Below are 24,223 nucleotides of genomic sequence, written 5' to 3' on the forward strand. Positions count from 1 at the left end.
TTACCACTGCAACAAAAGAAGTAAAAGGGACTTCTATTATACAATAATTTGTATATGGTACTGGGGACGACCAACTTCTCATGGACTCATGGTTGCCCTTGTCTGGCAGCAACAATGCACTCCATATTTTGTAGTGAACAGAGGAGTTCCTGTGATATTGCTTTTTTAACTCGCCCACAGGTTAGCAGCACCACAGTTGTTGAAGGCTGAAGAAACCATTCCTCTCTTTCCCTGTTTTCCTTCCCCCCTCAGATTTGCATCTGCGGTGCCAGTCAGAGACTACATGGCGTGGAGTGGGTAGCTACGCCTCCTCTCAAAGCTTTGGTTTCTTCCAATAAGAGATGGAGGTTCAGATGTCCAGTTCTTCGCTGGGCGCCATGGGCTCCCTTCTTGGGAAGCTCTGTTCATTGCTGGTCTCTCCAGAGGATCAGCTGCCAGAGCCACTGCAGCTTCAGAAGGACAAGCTCAAGCTCCTCAAGCAAGATCTCGAAGAAATAAACAAGTTCCTTGTGAATCTGTCATGGATGGAGGCTCCCAACATGATGGTGAGGCACTGGATGAACGAGGTGCGGGATCTGTCGTATGATATTGAGGATTATATTGACAAGATGCATTCCGACCCCAATACTGATGAAGTGTCCAGCTCCGGGGTCGATGAATTAAGTAGTCTTGTGAACAAGGCCAAGGACGCCCACGAACGACACAACAGGTATGATCTTGGTCGTTGGGCATCGGATCCTAGAGTTGTGGTCGATGGGCAAGGCTGGATTCCAAGGCTCAACGGGGAGGCCACAGAACTTGTTGGTATTGGTGATTCCAAGGCCCAACTTATCAAGCAGCTTAACATCGATGTCGAGCAGAGGATAGTGGTATCCATATATGGACCTGTGGGTGTTGGTAAGACTACTCTTGCCAAAGAAGTTTACCGTCAAATTGGAGGGCAGTTCCAGTGTCGAGCTTTTGTTCGAGCCTCAAAGATGCCTGATACCAGGAGGCTTCTCCGGAGCATGATTTTCCAAGTCCAGCGCCATCAACGACCCCCTCAAGGTCTCACTGTGCAAGATCTCATTGACCACCTAAGAAAACTTCTCCAACAGAAGAGGTATAGTATGCGTAAGCGGTGCTCCTTTCTATTTCAGAAGCAGGTAGCATGACTAGTTTTCCGTTTTGAGCATTTATATGATGCAATGGCTAAGGGTTCATGAAAATTGACATGACAAAATTCAGAAAATTAAATCTAAATATAGTAGTTGCGTTACATATGTAAAGAATTTCCTGTTCAGATTTCTGTTTGAGCGGTAGTTAATTTCCTTCTCGGATTCGGATCGGGTACGGATAGTATCAAATTGGTCGGATAAGATATAAATGGATATTGACATCATAAAAAACTGAGCTAAGTATTCGGATTCGGTTATGGTGTCGGATACTGAATATCCAGACTCGGATACGGTCAGATATTAACCCCTCTAAACGAATCCGAACTCAAATACCGATGGATATTATCAGTACCATTTACACCCCCTGATGAGCAGCAAAATTGAGAAAATCTGGCAACTAATAAATTGCAAGAAAGATGGAGATAATAAAGACAAGTTGATGAGGGACTTACCATTTCTGTTTCTGCTAACACAAGTTGATTTTTTTTCTGCAACAAACTTTAAAACCGTGATAAAAGTCGATACCTATGTTTCGTACCTTACTAATTCAAAAGCATGCAAAGTTTGTTAGGTCAAACAAGAGTACAGCCATCAGAGAAACAGTGAAGCCAATGATACAAAGCAAATGCTTCCTATTTTCAATTTTAATCCACTGCTTGCAGGTTTCTGTAATTTCTATATATTGCAGCTAGCCTGGCACTGACATATTCCTAACATTTGAAATAATTTTGCAGGTATCTCATTGTAATCGATGGTTTGTGGGAAACAACATCATGGGATATTGTTAGCAGTGCTTTCCCAGAGGACACACATTGTAGCAGAGTACTAGTAACAACAGATATTCAGGATGTAGCTCTAGAGTGCTGTGATTATCAATCTGATGGTATATTCACGATGGAGCCGCTAAGCAGAAATGACACAAGAGAATTGCTCTTCAACAGAGCCTTCGGCTCCAATCATGAATGCTCTGAACAACTTAAGGAAGTTTCAGAAGAAATTATAAAAAAATGTCGCGGTTTCTCACTAGCAACACTTTGCATAGCTCGAGTTTTAGCAAGCAAACCGGACAACTCAGAGCTCTGGCACCATATCAAGGAATCCTTATCTTGCGATATAAGAAATAATCTTACTTCAGAAGACATGCTGAGAGGAATAATACACCTGAGCTACAATAGCCTTCCACATCATTTGAAGACATGCCTACTATATTTTCATATGTTTCCTGAGGGGTACATGTTCTTAAAGACTGATTTGTTGAAGCAATGGACTGCAGAAGGTTTTATCAGTGCAGCAGATGGAAAAGCTACCAGCAAAATTGCAGAGTCTTATTTCGACGAGCTTGTCTACAGGGGATTCATTCAGCCAAACCGTATCAATTTCTCAGATGAGGTGATGTTCTACACAGTGCACTCTACTATCTTTGAAGTTATCAGATGCGAGTCCATGGAAGGGAATTTCATCACTGTGATAGACTACTCTGAAATCTCTACAAAGCTTTCTGCAAAGGTTCGTCGACTGTCTATCAGATTCAGTAATGCCAAATATGCAACAAAACCAGAAGGCATCACACTGGCCCCAGTGCGATCTTTATTCTTTTATGGACTTGTTGAGTGTCTGCCATCCATTACAGAGTTTGAGTCACTTAGAGTTCTAAACCTTGAAGTTTGGGGTGCTCATGGAGATGAGTTGGACCTGAGTGGCATTGACAGATTGTTTCAGCTGAGGTACTTGTGGGTTTCAACTAATGTCACTGTAAAGCTACCGACCATGATGAAAGCACTACAATATTTGGAAACACTGGAAATCTATGCAAAAGTAACTACTGTTCCAACAGATATTGTAAACCTCGCAACGTTGCAGCACCTCTGTCTTTATGGTGACATAAATTTGCCCGATGGTATTGCGTACTTGAGATCTCTACGTACACTTCAGTCCTTTGACCTTAGCAGTAATTCTGAGGACAATGTAAGAAGCCTTGGCGAGTTGAAAAACCTGCATCAGCTTCATCTCACCTGTTCTGGAGCCCCATCTGACCGTCTGAAGAGAAAATTGATGGCTTTGGTTTCTTCGCTCGGAAAACTTGGCAACCTAAATTCTCTTGTTCTAGCTCCTGGTGCTTCATGCACGAGCATTTACTCAGATTGCTCGAACAGTGTGTCTTGTGTGCCCGTTTCTCTTCAGATACTTGAGATGTTGCCGCCCATTTGCATCTTTTCAAGACTTCCCGAATGGTTTGGGCAACTCCGTAACCTGCGCATTTTGAAAGTTCTTGTTGCTGATCTGCTGGGTGATGATATTGACGTCATCATCGGATTACAGGAACTCACTAATCTCTCGTTATATGTCAGGAAACCAACTAGAGAAAGCATTGTCTTCAAATCTGCCACATTCCCAGTTCTCAAGTATTTCAAATTTAGGTGTGGCGTTCTGCACCTTGCCTTTCAGGCAAAAGCAATGCCAAATCTTCAGAAGCTCAAGCTAGAATTTAATGCCCACAGGGGAGATCAGTATAGTGGTATGCTTGCTGGCATTGAGCACCTGTTAAATCTCCGAGAAGTTGCCGCACGAATTGGGGCTGGAGCTGGGGTCGAGGAATCAGACAGGATGGCTGCAGAATCTGCCTTCATCGACACCATTAGCAAGAATTCAGGGCTTCCCATGATCAATATGCAATGGGTTGATTCATTCGACGAAGAGTATGTGCCTTTGTCTTCCTTTAAAATGCCTTGAAATCTTAAAAACATTTGTATCTCCATCGACTCCCAACTCTCCCTTCATTGTTTTAATTTGATATTTCAAAATTCAGTTGCCAATATATCTGAAATTAATGCTTCAACCACACAAACAACTACGGCAACGGATTTGTTGATAAAGTACCTTTGTGTTATGTAACTAACAGTGTAAGAACTGACGCCCAGAAGAACATCCCTAAGCCAAGGGGCAATAAACGTACTCTAGCCCCAACCAGTAGAAAGCAGAGTACATGAAACCTGATTGCCAATCCACCTGACAGTTCTGTCAAAAAAGGAAAAAAAATACAGGCCCCCACCACTAGTGAATAGTGATTCTGCCATCACTTGGGAAGGGAGAAAGTAAATGCCCCATCGCCCTAGTTTTGGAAACTACCAATGGTAGGTACTTATATGGGCCATTTACAATTTTGTCCGAATTTTTATCTCAACTGCATATTTGCCCTTGTCTTTTCAACTTTGTATACCATGCCCCTGTTGGTTTGTACCATTGCCCCTCAGGGGCAGATCTAGGGGGTGGGCCGGTTGGGCCCCGGCCCACTCTAAGATTTGTCCCAAGCACTCATATCTCCAGGTTTTCTCTAATCCGTCCTTATTTATTACTCATAGAAATTAGCTGCTAATTATTTTCTTATGTACAACAATTGACAAGATGAAAAGCAAGAAATTATATTTTTTATGAGATTAAATTAACTTATTCACTAATATATCTAAAAATTTCTTCTACTGGATTGGACCACCCTAACTAGAAATCCTAGATCCGCCACTGTCGCCCCTACTTCGATTACAAACAGGAGCAATGGTCAACCTTTGGTATCCCAAAATAGACAGTAACCCATAGCTTGAAAAATAAGGACGAACTCACACTTATGCCTCAATGTACAGCAAGTCATTTACATCAATCATTTTTACATTGTATATAATGATCTGCATATTTCAGTTTATATACAGGTGTCCCTAAGAGGGAGCATCTAGTTTGAGTAATAGTACATTTCTACCTAATCTACAACTGTCCTTTATCCTGAGTACAGTGAAACACATTACCAGGAAGGTAAAAATAGTTTTGATTGGTTTTAGAAATTTTTGATAAATAAAACATTCATAACAATAGTTTAACAATTGAAAGATGAAACTGAAACCTTCATTATGTTCTTCTCAATTTAAAGTTATAATCGTAATATCATAATTTTGAATGTGGGTTTGCTTGTTATTAAGATTTTATATGAAATAAAAATCTAAAAATTGAAATAAAAAATAAAATTCCATTTCTAATTATGTTAACTGTTTGCCTCCTGAAATTTGTACACTTGTAATCTTATTACTATTTCTGTGGGCCAATAATCAATGGGCTCACAGATTCTACTATCCTATTGATCCATTATATATGTCTAGGAGGTCACTTGAAGATTGCTTCTGTGTTTTTAATCATCTATTTAACTTCTGGGTAAACTTCAATATAGTTTTAGTTCGCTAATCTACTTAGTGTTAGAAATTGACATTTTTTGCTACTTTTGATTAATCTTTATTGCAATTATTTGAACTCCCGTTTTTAGAGGTTCTCCATTCTTGAATGATTACAAAGGTGGGAGAAAATACTGTATGATTTGCATGAGTAAGAACGTCAACCATAAATAATCATTACATCTAGATCTAAAACACGTTGATCTAAAAGTATGAGATATAGATGCATACCGAGCATGTAGTTCACTGAACTTGAGGATGACATGATAGTAGCGCAGTGGCAGCAGCCCTCCCTTCATCTCAGTGCACCTTTAGATCGGATTAAGAATGTTGGAGTCGGGTTTGACCTCTCAAAATCTTTGTTTGTATGAGGGGCCGACCTCTCCATTGAATATTGCATTGGGTAATAGGGGACCGACTAGGGTTGGTTTCTGGGCCAATCAGGACGCGATTTGAGCCTAATGGGACTCTTAACCTCGGGCTTATTATTAGCCTCGAGGTTAATCGAACAAATACCCATCCTAGGAAATTATTGGGGTTCTTAATATATGTTATTATTTTTTTTTCTCGAACGCGTAGGAGAACTGCGTCATTATATTAAGAAGAAAAAAAGGGGAATTTTCCCCCCAAAAAGTTACATATGAGAAGGGGCTGTAACCCCCCCCCCCCTAAAAAAACAACTAAACTGATTTGTCTTTCGAAGAGAAAATACTAGACCAGGACTAGACCAAAATCTAATTGTCTCTAGGCGTCAGGGCGAGGAGAAAGGAAATTCCTCTAGCCCCGGCCAAGGACCACTGCTGCAGATCTTCAAAGGTGGTCGAGATGATGTTCGAGATACTAGGAGAAGCACCATCGAACACACATCGATTGCGGTGATTCCTTAAATTCCAAGCTCCTAGGATTATGATGGAGTTCAAGCATTAAGGACTTGACCAGACACCCTGCCACTTGTATTCACCCACCATTCATCAAAGTTTTCATCCTCAAGGTTTGGAGCCAGCTCTTGTAGACCAAATATTTGCAAAATATAGAACCACATCTGGCGAGCAAAGACACAAGAGACTAAAAGATGGTCAATTGTTTCCTGAGCTTGGTCACAAAGTGGGCAAGCAGCAGGATGTTGTAACCCTTTTCTTGCCAACCGGTCTCCTGTCCAGCATCTTTTGTGTGCAGCTGCCCACAAGAAAAACTTGCACTTGCTAGGGGCCCAACTTCGCCATATTCTCTCCCATGGACCAAACTGAATAGCTCCAATGAAAAGAGCTTCATATGCCGATTTTGAGGTGTACTGGCCAGTATTGGAGAATTGCCAAATATGTGTATCTTCAACATCTGGTTGCAGCTCAACATTTGAAAGCATCTCCCATAGATAAATGTATTCAATTAGGATCTGTACTGTGAGTGCGCCTCTTATGTCAGAAACCCATGCTCTATTATTGAGAGAATCAAACACCTTTCTTTCCTTGCTCTAGAAGCCACTGCTCTAAATAGATTAGGAAAGGAATTTTGTAGACTTTGACCACCAAGCCATCTGTCAGTCCAGAAACAAGTATTCTTGCCATTGCCCACTTCTAAAATGATGGCAGCTGCAAAGAAGGCTTTAACTTGCGGTGAGGAGTGGACAGGAAAGAAGGCCCATTGTTTTCTAGGTTCAGTCTTTTGAAGCCACAACCACCTTAGTCGCAGGGCCCATCCCAATTTCTGTAAATCAGAGATTCCTAAACCTCCAAAGTCATGTGGTCGAGTGACTTTGGGCCAAGCAATTAAACAATGACCACCCCTTGTATCTTTTCTGCCTCTCCACAAAAAGCCCCTTCTAGTTTTATCGATGGCCTGCAATGTCCCAGTTGGGAGATCCAGGACAAGCACAAGATAGATTATGGAAGTGAGCACATACTGCACTAAAACACTTCTACCAGCTTTTGTCAGTAGGTCCGAACCCTGGCCACCGGGTCCGGCTCGCCCTTGTCCACCACGTCAGGTCCTTGGGCCCCCAGCGGTTCTGGGTTCCCACTGGGTCGAGGCTCCTCCGGACCCCCTTGCCCGGGGTCCGGACCTTCAGACAGAGGAGTGCCTGCCGGACCCCCATATCCGTGGTCCGGCTCACCATCCTTGGCTAGGGGGCCCTGGTGTCCCCCTGGCGAGCTTGCTCCGTCCTCTCGGCCACTAGCACCATGCTGACCGCCTCTGCAGACGCAGCAAGATACAAAAACAACGTCTCACCTGGCTCTGGAGCCACCAATACTGGCAGTGAGGTGAGGTGCTGCTTCAGTTCCTGGAAGGCTTGTTCAGCCTCTTCAGTCCAAGAGAATGGACCGGACCTCCTCAATAGCTTGAAGAGGGGGAGGGCCCTCTCATGATCCTGCGCTCTTTGTCCACACTTCCTCTTGTGGTCGTACTCTTCTCCTCCTTTATGTTGATGACATGATCATCACTGGAGATGACTCTGAGTATATTGCCTTTGTGAAGGCACATCTCAGTGAGCAGTTTCTTATGTCTGATCTAGGTCCCCTTCGTTACTTTCTTGGGATTGAGGTTTTTTCCAAACCTCAAGGTTTCTACCTGTCCCAAGAAAAGTACATTCAGGATCTTCTTGATCGTGCTTCTCTCACTGACCACCGTACTATAGAGACTCCTATGGAACTTAATGTTTATCTTCGTGCCACTGATGGGGAGCCCCTTACAGATCCCACTCGTTATCGTCATCTTGTTGGGAGTCTTGTTTATCTTGGCGTTACTCGTCCTGACATCTCATATGCTGTCCATATCCTGAGTCAGTTTGTTTCTGCTCCCACTCATATCCACTATAGTCATCTTCTTCGTGTTCTGCGTTATCTTCGTGGGACTATATCTCGTCGCTTGTTCTTTCCTCGCTCCAGCTCTTTACGGCTTCATGCATATTCTGATGCTACTTGGGCTAGTGATTCCACTGATCGTCGATCTCTTTCTGCTTATTGTGTTTTCCTTGGTGATTCTCTCATTGCTTGGAAGACTAAGAAGCAGTCGTCGATCTCTTTCTGCTTATTGTGTTTTCCTTGGCGGTTCTCTCATTGCTTGGAAGACTAAGAAGCAGGTTGCAGTTTCTCATTCGAGTGCAGAGGCTGAGTTGCGAGCTATGGCTCTTGTGACAGCAGAGGTTACTTGGCTGCAGTGGCTACTTGAGGATTTTGGTGTTTCTGTTTCTGGGCCGACTCCTGTTTTGTACGACAGTACAGGTGCTATTAGCATTGCTCGTGATCCGGTGAAGCATGAGCTCACTAAGCATATTGGTGTTGATACTTCTTATACACGAGTACAGGTACAGGATGATGTTATTGCTCTTCAGTATGTGCCTTCAGAGCTTCAGTTGGCAGATTTCTTTACTAAGGCACAAACCAGAGTTCAGCACATGTTTTATCTCTCCAAACTCAGTGTCATTGATCCACCTTGAGTTTGAGGGGGGGTGTTAGATGTATATGTATCTTTTGTAGTTTCCCCGTTATATAAGGGGTTTTGTGCATATTTCCTAATACCTGTGCATGTATATATTCGTGCCTAGAGCCCTCGTAATGAATACAAGTGCTATTCATAACACAATCGGCTAGCAAGTCTATTTGCTAGGAGCTTTGTGATGAGCTTTGCGAAAGAATGGACCAAACTGATTGGCCTGAAATCTCTGATGCTAGCAGCATCATCCTTCTTTGGAAGGAGAGTGATGTAAACAGAGTTAAGCAACTCAAAATTGCATAGCTTGCTACTCCAAAATTGCATAATATCTCTGATGATATTATTGTTTGATATATGAAATCTCCATGATGGAGAAACAAAATACAATATTTATTTGTCAAATGGAAGGCATCCATTTTATCTGAAATTTGTTTTTAATGTCTGACTTAATAGGTTATCAGATATAAGCAGCATTCTTCCATGTAGAACAGTATCAATTGAATATTTGAAATCAAGACACGTGTGAACAATAGGGCTCAGATTCATGAGCAATCATCCTTAAACTTGAGTATAGTGAAAGTGAAACACAGCAAGTAAAAATATCAATGGTTGATTGGTTCTACAAGTTTTTGATAAATGGAGCATTCATATTTATAAATTAGCAGCTCTATCAGGATATCCCAGTTTTAGTAGCTGCTTGTTCTAGTTTCTTCCAATTTTAATGGAATTAACATGTTCCTTGTATCAGGATATCCCAGTTTTCTGATCTACAAGCAAGCACTTCTCATCTAGGTAATTTTGTTTCATTTCCCATCCAATCAATTATCAATTTCTTCTTTGATAACAAATATATTTTTAGTTTTCGCTATAAATATGTTTCACATATCATTTTAATGGCTATGTGCATATGTAGTCATAAGAAATTATCTATAGGTCCATTTGACACTAAAGTTTATTCATGTGTAACCAGAAGTCCATAGATAGAAATGTATGAAATATGCATTTCCAATGCCTGCTAATGAATTTTCACTCCATCTGTTTCACTGTTTATCAATACCACACTCTATATACTAAGCATGGAATTACTAGCTCTAAGAGAAAAGAAAAATCAAATGAACATCCATATCTCTAAGGCTACATGATGTTGTATCCAAGGCTGCAATGTCAGTGACAATAAACTGGTCTCTAGAGACCACCTCCAATAGATATACTATCATGTTTTTTTTCTTAGAAGCTTTTGAAACAATTAGTTGTTGTCATGCTGTGTATATGAATGTGGACCCATAATATAGTTTCTTTTTGGACATACATATAAAAGCTATCGTGCCTAAAACTTTATCCTGCACAAGATACTGCCATGATACTATACTTTAAATAAATACACTTATGGTATATTTAATAGACAAACATGCCCTACTGAGGCCATGAATAAAACAATTAAACATAGAGAGTATTAAGTGGAGGACACATGCAATGGGTCCTCGATACCCACAAGACAAGCCACTACGACCACCTGGGCAAGATTGGGATGATTCAAGGATCAGAGTCGATATCTCGCGATACAAGTATTAGATAGAGTCCAACCTGATAATCCGGATCGCCTAGGCAAGGCATTCCGTCCTCAATTCTTGATCCGCAACTACTCTGACGCTGATTCCAGCTTGCTCTCGGTCTCGGCAATGGCTAATGAGATACTTAACTACCCTCAGCCATTGGACCAAAACTGGTACTTATTAAATCTGCATCGCCGTAAGCATATTATTTAAATCTTGCATCGCCATTGGACCAACTCTCGGCAAAATGTTGGAATTCTAGTTGTGGTAGCATATTATTTAAATCTTGCTCCATATTGATAAATAGTTCACGAATGTTTTTCAGACAACCGCATTAATAAGCCTAATTTTGCAGATGGCATCGTCATTGATGACCCCGGTAAGACACTTGATGTGTTCCCCGAAGCGTCGCCATATTTGAAGCAGAACCCCACGGCTACAGTAGACATAATTGACCTGGTATGTATAAGAATCCCTGTGACAGTACTACTCCCTCCAGTTTTTTTTTCTTTGCCATCACTGACATCGAGTTAATACACTTTCCAGTACACACACCTTTCACCATTTATGACTAGAAGTATGATAATTTCAAAGAAAATTGTGAGAAGTCCTATTATATTATTTTTATGCAATAATTCATAAAACTGTGTGAATGGAGAGTTATGAGTATGCCAATACTAACTGCCAGTATTTATTGTGCGTGATAGAGAAGTGTTGGGATGTATACTTCAACAACTTTTTATTAATTACGCCAGTCTCAATGGGAGTGTCATAGCAGTACTTTTATGAGCATTAAATTTACTAATATGATAGAGCATTATAAAGAGAGAAGATGAGAATGTCATTGAATGTGAGAGGAGTGTTATCACCATGACACTCCTTCGGCTCGATTATCTAATTTATGGTCTTGGTAGCCGTGCCGATGACACTCCCATTGAGACTGACCTTAGTCTTTAGCATTCTGTCCTTTTGAGTCAGAAGGGAAGGCTCTCACCTATTTTTTATATAAGTTTTTATTTAATCCAAGCCTGTTTGTAATTCACTCCAATATACTCCCACTATTAATCGATGGTAGTCTTATTTTAAAATCTGAAAATTTCAAAATTGATAGTCTTATTTGAGCCCACCCATCCATTACCTCTCGGGTCCAACGCCCATTAACTGTATAGGATTAAATTATTCGTGTCTCGAGAAATGACACAACCGGGGAAAAAATTGGATGGGGACCGTCCCCAAACTGTACTCCGTTAGGACCTACCCTCGATGAGCGCCGCATGGGCATCCTAGCGATCGGAGGGCACACGGCGCCTCGGCTCTGGAATAGACGCAGCTTCCCTCGGCTCTAGTGCATGAGAATGGATCAGCTTGCTCATCAACTCCGGAGTCCGGATGAAGGTTTAGATTATCAGGTGATTCGGCTCGCTACAGCTGTACTCCCAGCACCCAGCTCCCTAGATGTGGATCTCGTTCTCCTCGATGATGGGATCGGGCACCGTTACCTCCTGCTCCGCCTCCCTCGTCTGTCATCGTCGTCTCTGCCGGCGGCATCCCTCCGTGCTACTGCTTTGAATTCCTACGGAGGCCGGAGGGTATGCGCTTCGGAACTGACATGTTGAATGTCAACTTCTTCAGAACTTAATGGCATTTAGATAACTGAATGGCGATCGAACATTCCGAAAACCTGACGAATACTACAACATCCTGCACTGATCATCTAACAAACTCCTGTTTCTCATCTCAAGTTGCATCTCTCTCTCTCTCTCTCTCTCTCTCTATATATATATATATATATATATATATATATATATATATATATATATATATATATATATAGCGTGAGTCAATAAACAAGAGAAAAATTCAGACCAGACATTGGCAGATTTAATGAACCTGTGATCTCCCGAGGTGCTCATGGATTTAGACATCGATTCATTTTACACTAGTCCCAGATCGTGTAGAACCAACACCTTCCATCTTGATTCAAGAAGTGAACAGGACATATCCGATTGATTGCAGGGGGAACAAGCAGTGATCCAAAACTTATGATTTTTGCTTCCGGGCAGAAGCAGCAATCCATCGCCTTCCAGCTTCCCTTGCACAAAAGAACTGGTAGCCATCCATGCTAGGCTAAATAGGTATCTATAGATCCATAAATTTAGCTTCTCACCACAGATCATAAGTTTTGGCTACATGTCACAATTCAGTTAACAAAATGTATCAATTCTGGTAAAGTCCAAAACAAAACAAAAATATCCTTGAGCAGTGATCCATTTGTTGTTGACACAACGGGCATCACGCTACATCTTGGACCTCCCACCTGAACAAAAATCGAAAGTGTAAAGTCTTAAAAAAAGGCACTGATGATGACATTACACTGCTAGAAAAACTTGTATTAGTACCGGGCGAGAACCCCCCGGTTAGTACCGGTTCCCGGCCCGGTACCACTCCTCCAGTACTAAGTGTGCGTGTACTTAGTACCGGTTACCACGTCCGGTACAAAATGGCACCAACCGGTACTAAACTGCTTGCCATGCAGGCAGCTAGGCCAGACATCTTAGTACCGGTTGGTGATACCAACCGGTACTAAAAGAAGTTTTATTTATTTATTTTATTGCCATTTATGTTTCTTCTCTCTTCTTTTCAATTTCAATTAATTAGTATTAGTACTCGTACTCGTAGCGGTTTGTGTATTCGTACTCGTATCTAGCATTCGTATTTGTGTCGAGCAAATAAAAGGAATTATATACATATTATGTTTATATACACTTGAAATATTACAATTACTTCTAATAGTAGAGCACTTGGGATTACAAAAATATTTACAAGTATGAATGCTCATAAGTTTTTTTCGACAAATTCTTAAATAATTCTAGTCATCGTCTTCATCATCACCGCAACGCTTCTTTGGATTAGCTCGAGCCACGCTTATCCTTTGATCTGAATCAAATTCACCTTTTGGATTTATCACCTCATCCAATAGGAATCCACATAGTGATTCTTGAATTGCCCTGATTCTTGCCAGTTCGATGAGGTCCTCTTTCATACACCAAATCTGTCGAGTACAAATAAATAATAATATTTTCAGTTAGTACGTGCATGAAATTAAATGCAAGAAATTGTTATTAATGTTATATGCACATCGAATGCTTTTTGTGTCATCCTCTTTGTGGCTTTGCAAAAATAATGCATGTGCTCGCATATGTAGTATCCGTAGAGGTTGGTTCCTTGCTTCTGTCTCAAACACTGTTTAGGTGGGTTATGAAATATTCATGTTGTTTGAATAAATGAAAGTAGATGTGCGATATGTATTATATTCATACCGACTTGTCAAGTTTTAATTCAAGTACTTCAAGTTCACACGGCATTGACGTGACTCCTATGTGTTTTCTGAGGAACCGAGACCATGCCTTTTGCATGATGTCTATGATATTTTGATATTTTTCTTTTAGCTCAACGAGTCGAACACACTAACTCGGGACCGATCGATCTCGATTACAAGTAGGATCCAGTGGAAACTGTTGATACATACATGGTTAGAAGAAATGTTGGATATATAAACTTATTGGCAAATTGACGTGATTAAAAAAAGTCAAAGTACTCACTCGAAGTTGTACGGCGACAAAATGAATGTGCGATTGTGTTGCCCATTCAAGGCCATGAATATTTTATTCTCATTCCGATTTGGCCAGGTGCGTAGACTCTCCTTATGTATAACATTTGGGTCCATGAAGCCTATGTTGTAGATCCCATTCTTCCGGCATTCTTGCGGTTTCATCCTGCACGATTACAAATAAAAGGAGGGGATGAGAAAGCAAAGAGACTTAGTAGAGCTAGAGTATAGAAATGAGAGGAAACACTTACATAGCCCATACACTGACGACGGACTTGTCTAGGGTGTCTTGATGGTATAGAAACTAAAGATGGTAAAAAAATCAATCCATACGTCTTCCATCCCTCGATGGAAATGGATATCTTTAATTCGAGTAGCAAGCATTACATATCCCTCTGCCAATGCTTTCATGTACCATTCATGCAACTCACACATTCTCGTTGGTAGCATGTCAATCAACTCTAGTCACATAAGGGGTTGCCCCATTACAAATGGTTTTCTGCCTGTGCTTGGGTGAAGCGGGACTTCATCTTCACCTCGGAGCTGACCTTTTGTGAGGCAGGTTTCCTCAACAAACTGAGCAGTAGCTTCATCCTCTTTTGAAAGCACTTTTAGAGGGGGTACCATTTGGTTGGGTTGTTCTTCGAGCTGGAGAACTGTCTGGTTTTTTCGACGGTTACTCTTCTTCTCCCACAACTTTGTGATCAAGCGGTCGTAGTCCGACAAGATTTCTTTCTGCTTTGGTTGGCACATGACAAAGCGAAAGTATTTCGTTTCTGCTGGATCCACTGGTTCCTTTGGCTCAAGCTTCTTTGACTTCAAGTGATCGTCCACTTCTTTTTGCACATACGCTGTCAATTACTCATTAGTCATTTCGTACCCTGACTTCTCTGGCGGGGGCTTCTCTTTCTTCTTGCGTTGTTGGGTCTTCTTCGGCCTTGGAGGTGGCGGTGGCGGGACCCAATCAGATTTTTTCTTCTTCGAGGGGGCCGGAGGTGGAGGTGGCGGAGGCGGACTAACGCTGGGTCTCGGGAAGCGGCCGGTGACGGCGATGGACTAACGCTGGGGTCCCGAGTGTTGATGCTCACTAACGATCATTTCCTGGCGTCAACTTGATCAGAAAATCATGAGAGTTTGCATTTCTTACACGCATCTTTATCCAATAAAGTCCCTAAACCATACTTTACCTTCTAGAAAATGTAAGTTATGTTTTTGAGCTAATATGCAGGTTGCAAGCACAGTTTGACCCGACATAAAATCACAAAAAATATCAGAGCGACGATTCAGGCTCAAATGGACCAAGTGTAGCCCAAGAACCTAGTTCAGACCACACAAGACATGCCAAGACCAACGGGACTAGGACAAGGCAGCCCAGGACAGCCTGCTGGACGAAGCTGGGGGCGGCTGGAGTCTCGGGCAGGCCGACCGACCTACCAGGTCGGCTGAACTGGCCTGTGGGCCCCACCGCCTCTTCCAAGCCACGTGGCGCCTCCTCATAGGTCCCCTAGGTCAGTTGCAAGGGCCTATCCTAATTCCTCATCTCCATTGCCTCTAGGGATCTCGAGGTCGAGGTCTTTCCATCCTTTCTTGACACGGTCAACCATGACTCTAGCATATCCTTCTTGAATTGTCATGCCATGGATTGTCCCGCCTTGAACAGGAACTTCAACAATCCTGTGAGCGACTACTTTGAGTTTTTTCCTTAGCTGATATAGAAGGTCGCAGGGGTCATCATGGTGATGTCGTCCACAGGGTAATGTTCCGCAACCATTTCGGCTCGATCTGCGGCTGGGTGTTCTGTGGAAGCGATGCTGCTACGACGTTGCTGCTGGTTGTTGCTGCTGGCTAGCTGCAATTGCACCTTCAATCGAAGCTACCCGTTCTTCTAGGGCACGCATCTTCTCTTCTTGTTCAGCCTTCTTTCTGGCTCGGCTTCGATAAGTGTCCAAGTCAACATTGAAGTCATGCTTCCATGGAACTATGCCCATGCCTCGGATACGTCCTGTGTGTTCGGGTATCCCGAGAGTGTACGTCAGCTCGTCTTTCTCTCTATAAGGCTTGAAGTTGCCTTCTGACACGGCCTTGAGTGCCTCATCGAGCCTATCGGCCACTTCTCTTATGGCGACGCTAGTGACAAACGAGCCATCTTTCATGTTCAATGTGCCTCCGTGAGCATAAAAATAATACTTTGCTCACATCGGCCAGTTGAAGGTTTCCGGTACGATTCCTCTTGCAATGTGGTCTTCTTCCATCTTCTGCCACTTCGGAATCGCTGTAGAACAACCTCCTTGTCCAAGATGATGGAAGTGCTTTTTCTTGCTAGCATTCTCTTTGTCTTGTGCTGTTCGCTTGTCGCTGTCCTCGGACAATTTGTATTGCACAAATGCATCCTAGTAAGGACGTTGATTCTTGAAGTCCTTCTCAAATTTTGGGGTGAGGCCCTTTCCTATGTAGTCTTTGTTCAAGTTTTTCTTGAACGTCTGAAAAGCAATAGCAATTTTCTTCATGACCCAATTCTTAAATAGTTGTTCGTTCTCCTCCAGAACATTGAAGTGTCGTTTCACATCTACCCATAACATTTCCTTTTCAGTTTCAGGGACGATGTCAGCATCACTATCGGTGGCTTTGCTTCTCTTCCATAGGTTGAAGCTAATGGGGATGTTCTTCCATGGCTTTACATAAATCATTTGATCACATGAACATCAAAGTACAACATAATGATTACACATCATTGTTTAATAGAACATTGATAACCTTTCTTTTTACGAATGTCCCTTAATTGTGATCGCGATGTAAGTAAGGAGCGTCCTCTTTGGATAACAGGATGCTAGTGTCAACATAGACAGAGGACGGTCATCAAACTGATCAAAGTCTTCTAACTTGTCCCAAATGTCTTCAATTCCAATGATTATTCTTTTTCCTGGAATAACTATGTGGCATTTTGGCTCGTCGTCGGACTTGCCTTGATTTTTCATATGTTTGCTTGACATGTCCTTAACATAGAACACCTGCACGACATTTTTGGCGAGGACGAATGGTTCGTCTTTATATCCAATCTTTTTCAAGTCCACTATTGTCATCCCGTACTGGTCTGTTGTTACGCCACCTCCTATTCGGTTCACCCATTGGCCCTAAAACAAAGAAATCTTCAAAGGCCCATAGTCTAGCTCCCATATATCCTCGATGACACCAAAGTAGCTGTCTTTATCCCCATCATTGCTTATTGCATTTATTCGCACACCGCTATTTTGATTCGTGCTCTTTTCGTCTTGGGCTCTTGTGTAAAATGTATATCCATTTATCTCGTACCCTTGGTATTGCAAGATTGTGATCGATGGTCCCCTAGCCAGCCATTGCAATTGTTCATCATTCATTCTGTGATCCATGAGTTTCCGTCTGAGTCAAATAGCAAAGCTATCTATGTGATGACATGTAATACAAGCCCTAGACTTCTTTGTGTTTTTCGGAACGTATAATATTCATGTGCTCGTCCATATATGGAGCCACGTGGGATGAATTCTGTAAAACAGTGAAGTTTTCTTTGCGGATTTCACTTTTGGGGATTTGCATATTAGATTTCTTCCCTACTGTGCCATTTCCCTTCAGTCTCCCCTCATGGCGTGACATGAGAACCTCAATTGGACTAAGATCATCAATAAAGTCAACATAAAACTTAATGACCTCCTCTGTTCCATAGCCCTTAGCGATGCATCCCTCTGGGCGAGATCGATTATACTTCTTTAGGACTGCTATGTACGTCTCGAAAGGGAACATATTGTGTAGGAATATAGGACCTAGAATGTTTATCTCTTTCACAATATGAACCTAAAGATGTGTCATAATATTAAAGAATGAAGGTGGAAACACCATCTCAAAGCTGACAAGACAATGGACCACGTCATTCTGTAGTTTGTGAGCTTATTTGGATCGATAGCCTTTTGCGAAATTTCATTGAGGAAGGCACATAGCCTAACAATTGCCAATCATACATTATCTGGTAGAATACCCCTTAGCGCAACCGGAAGCAATTGCCATCAGGACGTGGCAATCATGAGACTTTAAGTTTGTGAACTTTTTCTCTTTCATAATTATTCTTCCTTGCATATTCGAGGAGTACCCAGATGGTACCTTCATACTATTCAAGCAATCAAACAAATTTTTCTTCTCCTCTTTCCTGAGAGTGTAGCTAGTAGGACGTAAGTAGTGTTGTCCTTTCTCTCTCTTTTTAGGACGCATGTCTTCTCGTTGTTTCATTTCTTTTAGATCATGTCTTGCTTCCAAGGTATCTTTTGCCTACCCAAGAAACTTAGCAGGTTCACGCAAAGATTCTTTGTTAAGTGCATCAAATCAATTGAGTTTCGTATCTCCAGGACTTTCCAATAGGTAGCTCCCACAATATAGACTTCTTTTCCACATTAGAGCATGTCCGTTTTCATCATTTGGAACTTGTTGGCTGTCACGTAACTTTCCGAACACTACAAGGACATCCTTTATCATCAAGAAAATACATTTTCCATCATGGAACATAGGATTAGCACAAGTTTCTAGTTCCTCTTTGAAATGTTTCCCTTTCTTTCTCAAGGGGTGGTTTAGGGGAAGAAATCAACGATGACCCATATATACGATCTTTCCACAATTTTTTCAGATAAAAGCTGTCTGTTTCATCAAGACAATGGGTGCACGCCTGATATCCTTTATTCGACTGACCGGAGAGGTTGCTAAGTGCAGGCCAATCATTGATGGTTACGAAAAGCAATGCTCGGAGGTCAAAATTCTCTTGTTTGTACTCATCCCACACATGTACACCTTCATTCTTCCACTAGTAAAAGTTCATCAACCAATAGTCTTACGTACACGTCAATGTCATTGCCAGGTTGTTTCGGGCCATGGATAAGCACCGGCATCATCATGTACTTCTGCTTCATGCATAGCCAAGAAGGAATGTTGAACATACATAGGGTCACAGGCCATGTACTGTGACTGCTGCCCCACTCGCCGAATGTATTCATTACATCCGTACTTAAACCAAATCTTATGTTCCTTAGGTCGTTATCAAAATCTGGAAATTCTCTATCCACATTTCTCCACTAGGACCCATCTGCGGGGTGTCTTAGTGTATGATCTTGCTTACGCTCTTCTTTGTGCCACCACATCAACTTAACGTGGTACTTGTTTCTGAAAAGTCGCTTCAAACGTGGTATTATTGGGAAATACCACATCACCTTAACGTGAATTTTTTTCCGTAGCGGGCTCCCCGTCGACATCACCAAGATCATTTTGCCTGATCTTGTACCGTTTCGCATCATAGATAGGAAAAGCATCCAATTTCTCATATTCGTCGCAATAGAGAATACAGTCATTAGGACACGCGCGGATTTTCTGTACCTCCAATCCAAGAGGGCAAACAACCTTTTTTGCTTCATATGTTGTAGATGGCAGTTCATTCCCCTCTGGAAGCATGTTTTTTACGATTCCTAGTAGCTCCTCAAATCCCTTATCGGTGACACCGTTAGCTGCCTTCCACTGTAGTATTTCTAGTGTCAAACCCAACTTTTTCAGTCCCTGCTTACAATCTGGATACAACAATTTTTTTGATCCACCAACATCTTCTCAAACTTCTTTGACTATTTCAAAGTTTCACTGACCTGATTAGTTCATCAGGTGGTTGGTCTTCTGCTGCATTTTATTCAACCTCGTCCATTTGTTCAGCCTCGTCCATTGCCTCATCTTCAAATGCACCCACTTCATATAAGTGAGCCCAGTCTGCAATGTTGTTATCATCATCATCTCCTTCACCGTCTTGCATCACAACTCCTGGTTCACCATGCTTGGTCCAAAGAGTGATTGTAAATGTGATCGTGTAGAGTGCTTCTCTTAGAGTATTCCTTTTTATTTAGGCAAAGGGGGCATGAACAATACATGAAATCTTTCGATGACTTGTGGGCCTCCGCCGCATCAAGAAAGACTTTAGACCATAATTCACGCCATGGTACACCGGTCGCCGTATATCCATTGTCGGTTCATCAATCTACAATAATTTGGCAAATTTAGGCGGTAACAATATTATTTTAGTTTTATTCATATTATTTGGCAAATTTCACACTAAAAAATTTAAACAATGAAGCGTGCATCATGTTGCAAGCCATTTCTGCGAATTAAACATTAAAATATAAAAAGTTCGAATATCCATCACACAACATGCTTAAATTACACAACATCGCAGCTTCCAGCTTGCTCTCGGCAATGCATGGCTCATGTGATACTTAACTACCCTCAACCATTACACCAAAACTGGTACTTAAATCTGCATGTCCCTAGGGCCAGTCTGAGTGAGAGTGTCATCGACACAGTTATATAGATTGAAATTTTATTAACTGTGCCAGTGAAGTATCATGGTGATGACACTACTCTCACATTTCATGACACTCATTTTTTCTCTCTCCTCATACTATTGGTACGTATTAGCAAATTTAATGTCCATAATACTCTTATGACGCTCCCACTGAAATTGGCATAAGACCAATCTCAATGGAATTTCATGGAGGATTTCATGACATTAAATATCATTAATTTTGTTGACATGTGAAAAAGAAAGAAAGATAGAGTTTCATCACCATGAAACTCATTTGGTACAGTTACCTACTTCTCAGTCTAGGTAACTATGCCTATAAAACACACAGTTAGACTGACCTAAGCCGCCCTCACGTATTAACTCTCGGCAACGGTTGGAATTCTAGTTGTGATAGCATTATTTAAATGACAACCACATCAATAAGCCTAATTTTGCATATGGCAGCGTCATTGATGACGCTGGTAAGACACTTGATGTGCTCCCTGAAGCGTCGCCATATTCGAATGAGAACCCCACGGCTACAGTAGACATAATTGACCTGGTATGTGTAGGAATCCCTGTGACAGTACTACTCCCTCCAGTTTTTTTTTCTTTGCCATCACTGACATCAACTTAACACACCCTCCAATACACAAAACTTCCACCCTCCAATACACACACCTTTCACCATTTATGACTAAAAGTAAAATTGTGAGAAATCCTATTATATAATTTTTATGCAATATAATAATTCATAATACTGTGTGAATGGTTAGAGTGATGAGTATATATGTCAATATTAATTGCCAATATTTATTTATTGCGTGTGATATTGAAGGGTTGGCATGTCACTCAGACTTCAACAACTTCTTATCAATTATATATCTGTTCATAGGAAAAACTTCAAGATGATTCTCTATATATAGCTAGCTGACTGACCTTGTTGAATACGCTGTGAATCCATTTATATTTTTCTAAGTTGAACTTTTAACTTTGAATAGCAATATCTATTAAAATAATGTATTTAATTGATATTTAAAAATTGTAAAAGTACTTTTATGTGAATCTAATAATATTAATCTTGTGTACAACTCCATTCCAAATTATAGGAGGCTGACTTCTCGTTGCGGACAACGGCGGGTGTGGGCGAGGAGTGGATATCCTTCCACATGCCGACGGCGGCGGTGAGCGAGGAGCTCAGCACGGCATTCCAGCTGATCTCGCCATATGACTGCTATAGCTGGCGCAAGTACGGACTGAAGAAGAAAGTGAAGGCAGGAGTAAGCGAGAACCAACAAAGCTACTTCAAGTGCGGCTTCCCGGACTGCCCCGTCAAGAAGAAGGTGGAGATATCGCTGGACGGCCAGACCACGGAGATCATGTACAAGGGCTCGCACAACCATGCCAAGCCACAGAACACGCGCAGGAACTCCAGCGCGGCGGCGCAGCTGCTGCAGGACAGCGGCGCCGAGGCGTCCGATCACACGTTTGCTGGATTGTCGGGCGTTACCGTCGCGGGGCTCGAGAATCCCTCGGCATCGGTTGGGAACGTGGTCGGCATGAGGTCACCGCATAGCTCCGGGTTGGACGAGCACGAGAAGGATTCCAAGAGATTGTGAGTGCTTTCTGGTCATAGGTTTTTCTTTCTTGAACGCGCGCGGGGATTGAATTAATTATTTTTGTACCATCTAATTATCCCTTGACAGGAGGAAAAACAGTGACGGCGAGGGTATCTCCTTGGCCGGCCGCCGGACCGTGCTCGAGCCGAGAGTGGTCGTCCAAGCCACGAGCGACGTCGACATAATTGACGACGGCTTCAGGTGGAGGATGTACGGACGGAAGAAGCTGCAGAGAAACCCAAATCCAAGGTAAAACGACCCTGCTAATCGAAATTGGAACCAAGTACGCTTCGTGCAAGCCTGAGCTTGAACTCGTCGTGCAAATGTTGCCTTGTGGCTACAGGAGCTACTTCCGCTGCGCGATGGCCGGCTGCCCGATGCGCAAGCGCGTGGAGCGCGCGTCCCACGACCTGCGCGTCGTGGTCACCACGTACACGGGCAAGCACAACCATGATGCGCCGGCCCGGGGACCCAGCAGCCTGGATCTTCCGCCGCCGGCGGTGGCCAACCAAAGCAGCGGCGGCGCTGGACAACAACAGTATGCCCATGGATTCAGCAGCGGGGGCTCAGTTGGTGTCAGCAGCGCGTCGGCGCAGGGGGCCGATGGTGGCAGCTTCGAGGTATCCACGCCCGACGCGGTCGAACTCGATCGAGCTAATACGACGAATTGGGGCCAAGGAGGAGCCCAGAATGAGGACATGTTTTTCCCTGGACGAGTTCATTCTCTTTGACTGAAGAACTAATCGCCAGCGCGTTGCAGCAAATAGGGATGCGCGCGTACCATGCACAAGACGATGCCCATTGGTCGTAATATATATGAATTGCAGGAAAAGAGAGAAAGAGATATTGATGTACAAATTATTATTGTTGTTTAAGAATATGTAGGAGAGTATTATTATGCCAAACACGGCACATATCTTGAGATTAACAAAACCCTAACAAATTCTGTGTCAAAATATAACTCATAACTCGGATTGGCGTTTCAGACCGGTCTAACCGGTCTCCGAACCAGTCTGACCGCCCTGGACCGGTCAGGCCGGGGTGCGAGTCTTCCGGGAGGCATAACTTCCTCATCCGGACTCCAAATTGGACGATCCATATATGCATTTCGATCGTCTCGACGAGATATACGCAATGGTGTAGTTCGATTGGCAATTTGACAATGTTACTCAGACCGGTCTGACCGGTTGCTACAACCGGTCTGACCGGTTCGCCCAGACTGCTTAGCTAACCTCGGTATTTGCCAATTTTAGGTGTCAACATATGCCCCCCTATTTCCTGGTAAAGCTTACGAACCAAGAAACATCTCTCATAGCCCAAAACTGCACTGAAACAATAAGAAGCACTTGCGCACCAATCCTGCCTTGCTTTCAAGGGTGATATTGTGTACCGGTCATGTCATTCGATTCTGCTCAATATTATGACTTCCATTCTACACTTGATGATGAGCAGATTACTCTTGAACCCCTCTTGTTTGCACTCACCAGCTCTTTCAATGTATCTTGGATTATGCAAATATCCAACAATAAGCTCTCTAACTACTAACTTCAGCCTTAACAAGTTATGAAACTCCAATAGCCGAAGTAGCAGTCCTACCGGTTATATTAGTGTGAATGATGGCTAGACCGGTTTGTCAAGGATGTGCCCCCAGTGTTGCAAAACATCGGTCTTTGAAAAGAATATCTTTTGTATACGGTGACCTGATGCCCACTATTTTAGAGTATCAATCCTGCACCTTCATGTTTAAATATCTTCAGCATCTAGCCACCACAGTATCAAATTTTCTAGCTTGAATTAAAAAACATATATAATTCGGTTTTATTTGCTAGTGTCAAAATTTTCAATCGGCTCAAGATCTCAAAACAAAATCAAAGCTTTGAGATTCCTTTGCAAACCGATTTACCGAATCGAAATTTCATAAGGTAAATTACCATTCGCCGATTTTCTGCCCTCCGAGCACTAAAGCCTCGTTGAGTTCCATATTGTCGCATTCTTGGTGTAGCCTCATAATCCACTAGCTCTTCATCATCTTGAACTAAAGGCGCCAGTGGTGTTTCTTCATTGTAAGGAACCAAAACGGGCATTGCCGATTCGGCTTTCTGCTGAACTGAAGGCTCAACAGGTCTGACCGATTGCTCGAGGCGGTCAGACCAGTTAGCTATACTGGTCAGACCGGTCAGTAAAGGTGGTTCGATCGGTCCTGCTTGTTGGTTAGCTGACTTGACCCTCCAAACCTTATTCTGAGGGAAAATGGGCCTGTACTTGTTTATTTGCTCATCCCTCAACCTTTTAGCCTCCTGCTCCTTTTTCTCT

At 42.5% G+C, this 24,223-nt stretch overlaps 1 protein-coding gene across 1 annotated transcript; it reads left to right on the top strand.

Annotated features, from left to right (window-relative positions):
• Window positions 1-80: 80 nt before the first annotated feature.
• LOC120644050 (disease resistance protein RGA5-like) lies at window positions 81-22,815 on the top strand. The gene is made up of 7 exons (XM_039920591.1): window positions 81-1,102; window positions 1,892-3,853; window positions 9,546-9,589; window positions 10,706-10,809; window positions 21,401-21,906; window positions 21,998-22,159; window positions 22,254-22,815. Exons 1-7 carry the CDS (start codon window positions 342-344, stop codon window positions 22,639-22,641), a joined length of 3,927 nt encoding a protein of 1,308 aa, XP_039776525.1. The 5' UTR covers window positions 81-341; the 3' UTR covers window positions 22,642-22,815.
• Window positions 22,816-24,223: the final 1,408 nt, after the last annotated feature.

This window comes from Panicum virgatum, chromosome 8K (genome assembly GCF_016808335.1).
Source record: "Panicum virgatum strain AP13 chromosome 8K, P.virgatum_v5, whole genome shotgun sequence".
Lineage (NCBI taxonomy): Eukaryota > Viridiplantae > Streptophyta > Magnoliopsida > Poales > Poaceae > Panicum > Panicum virgatum.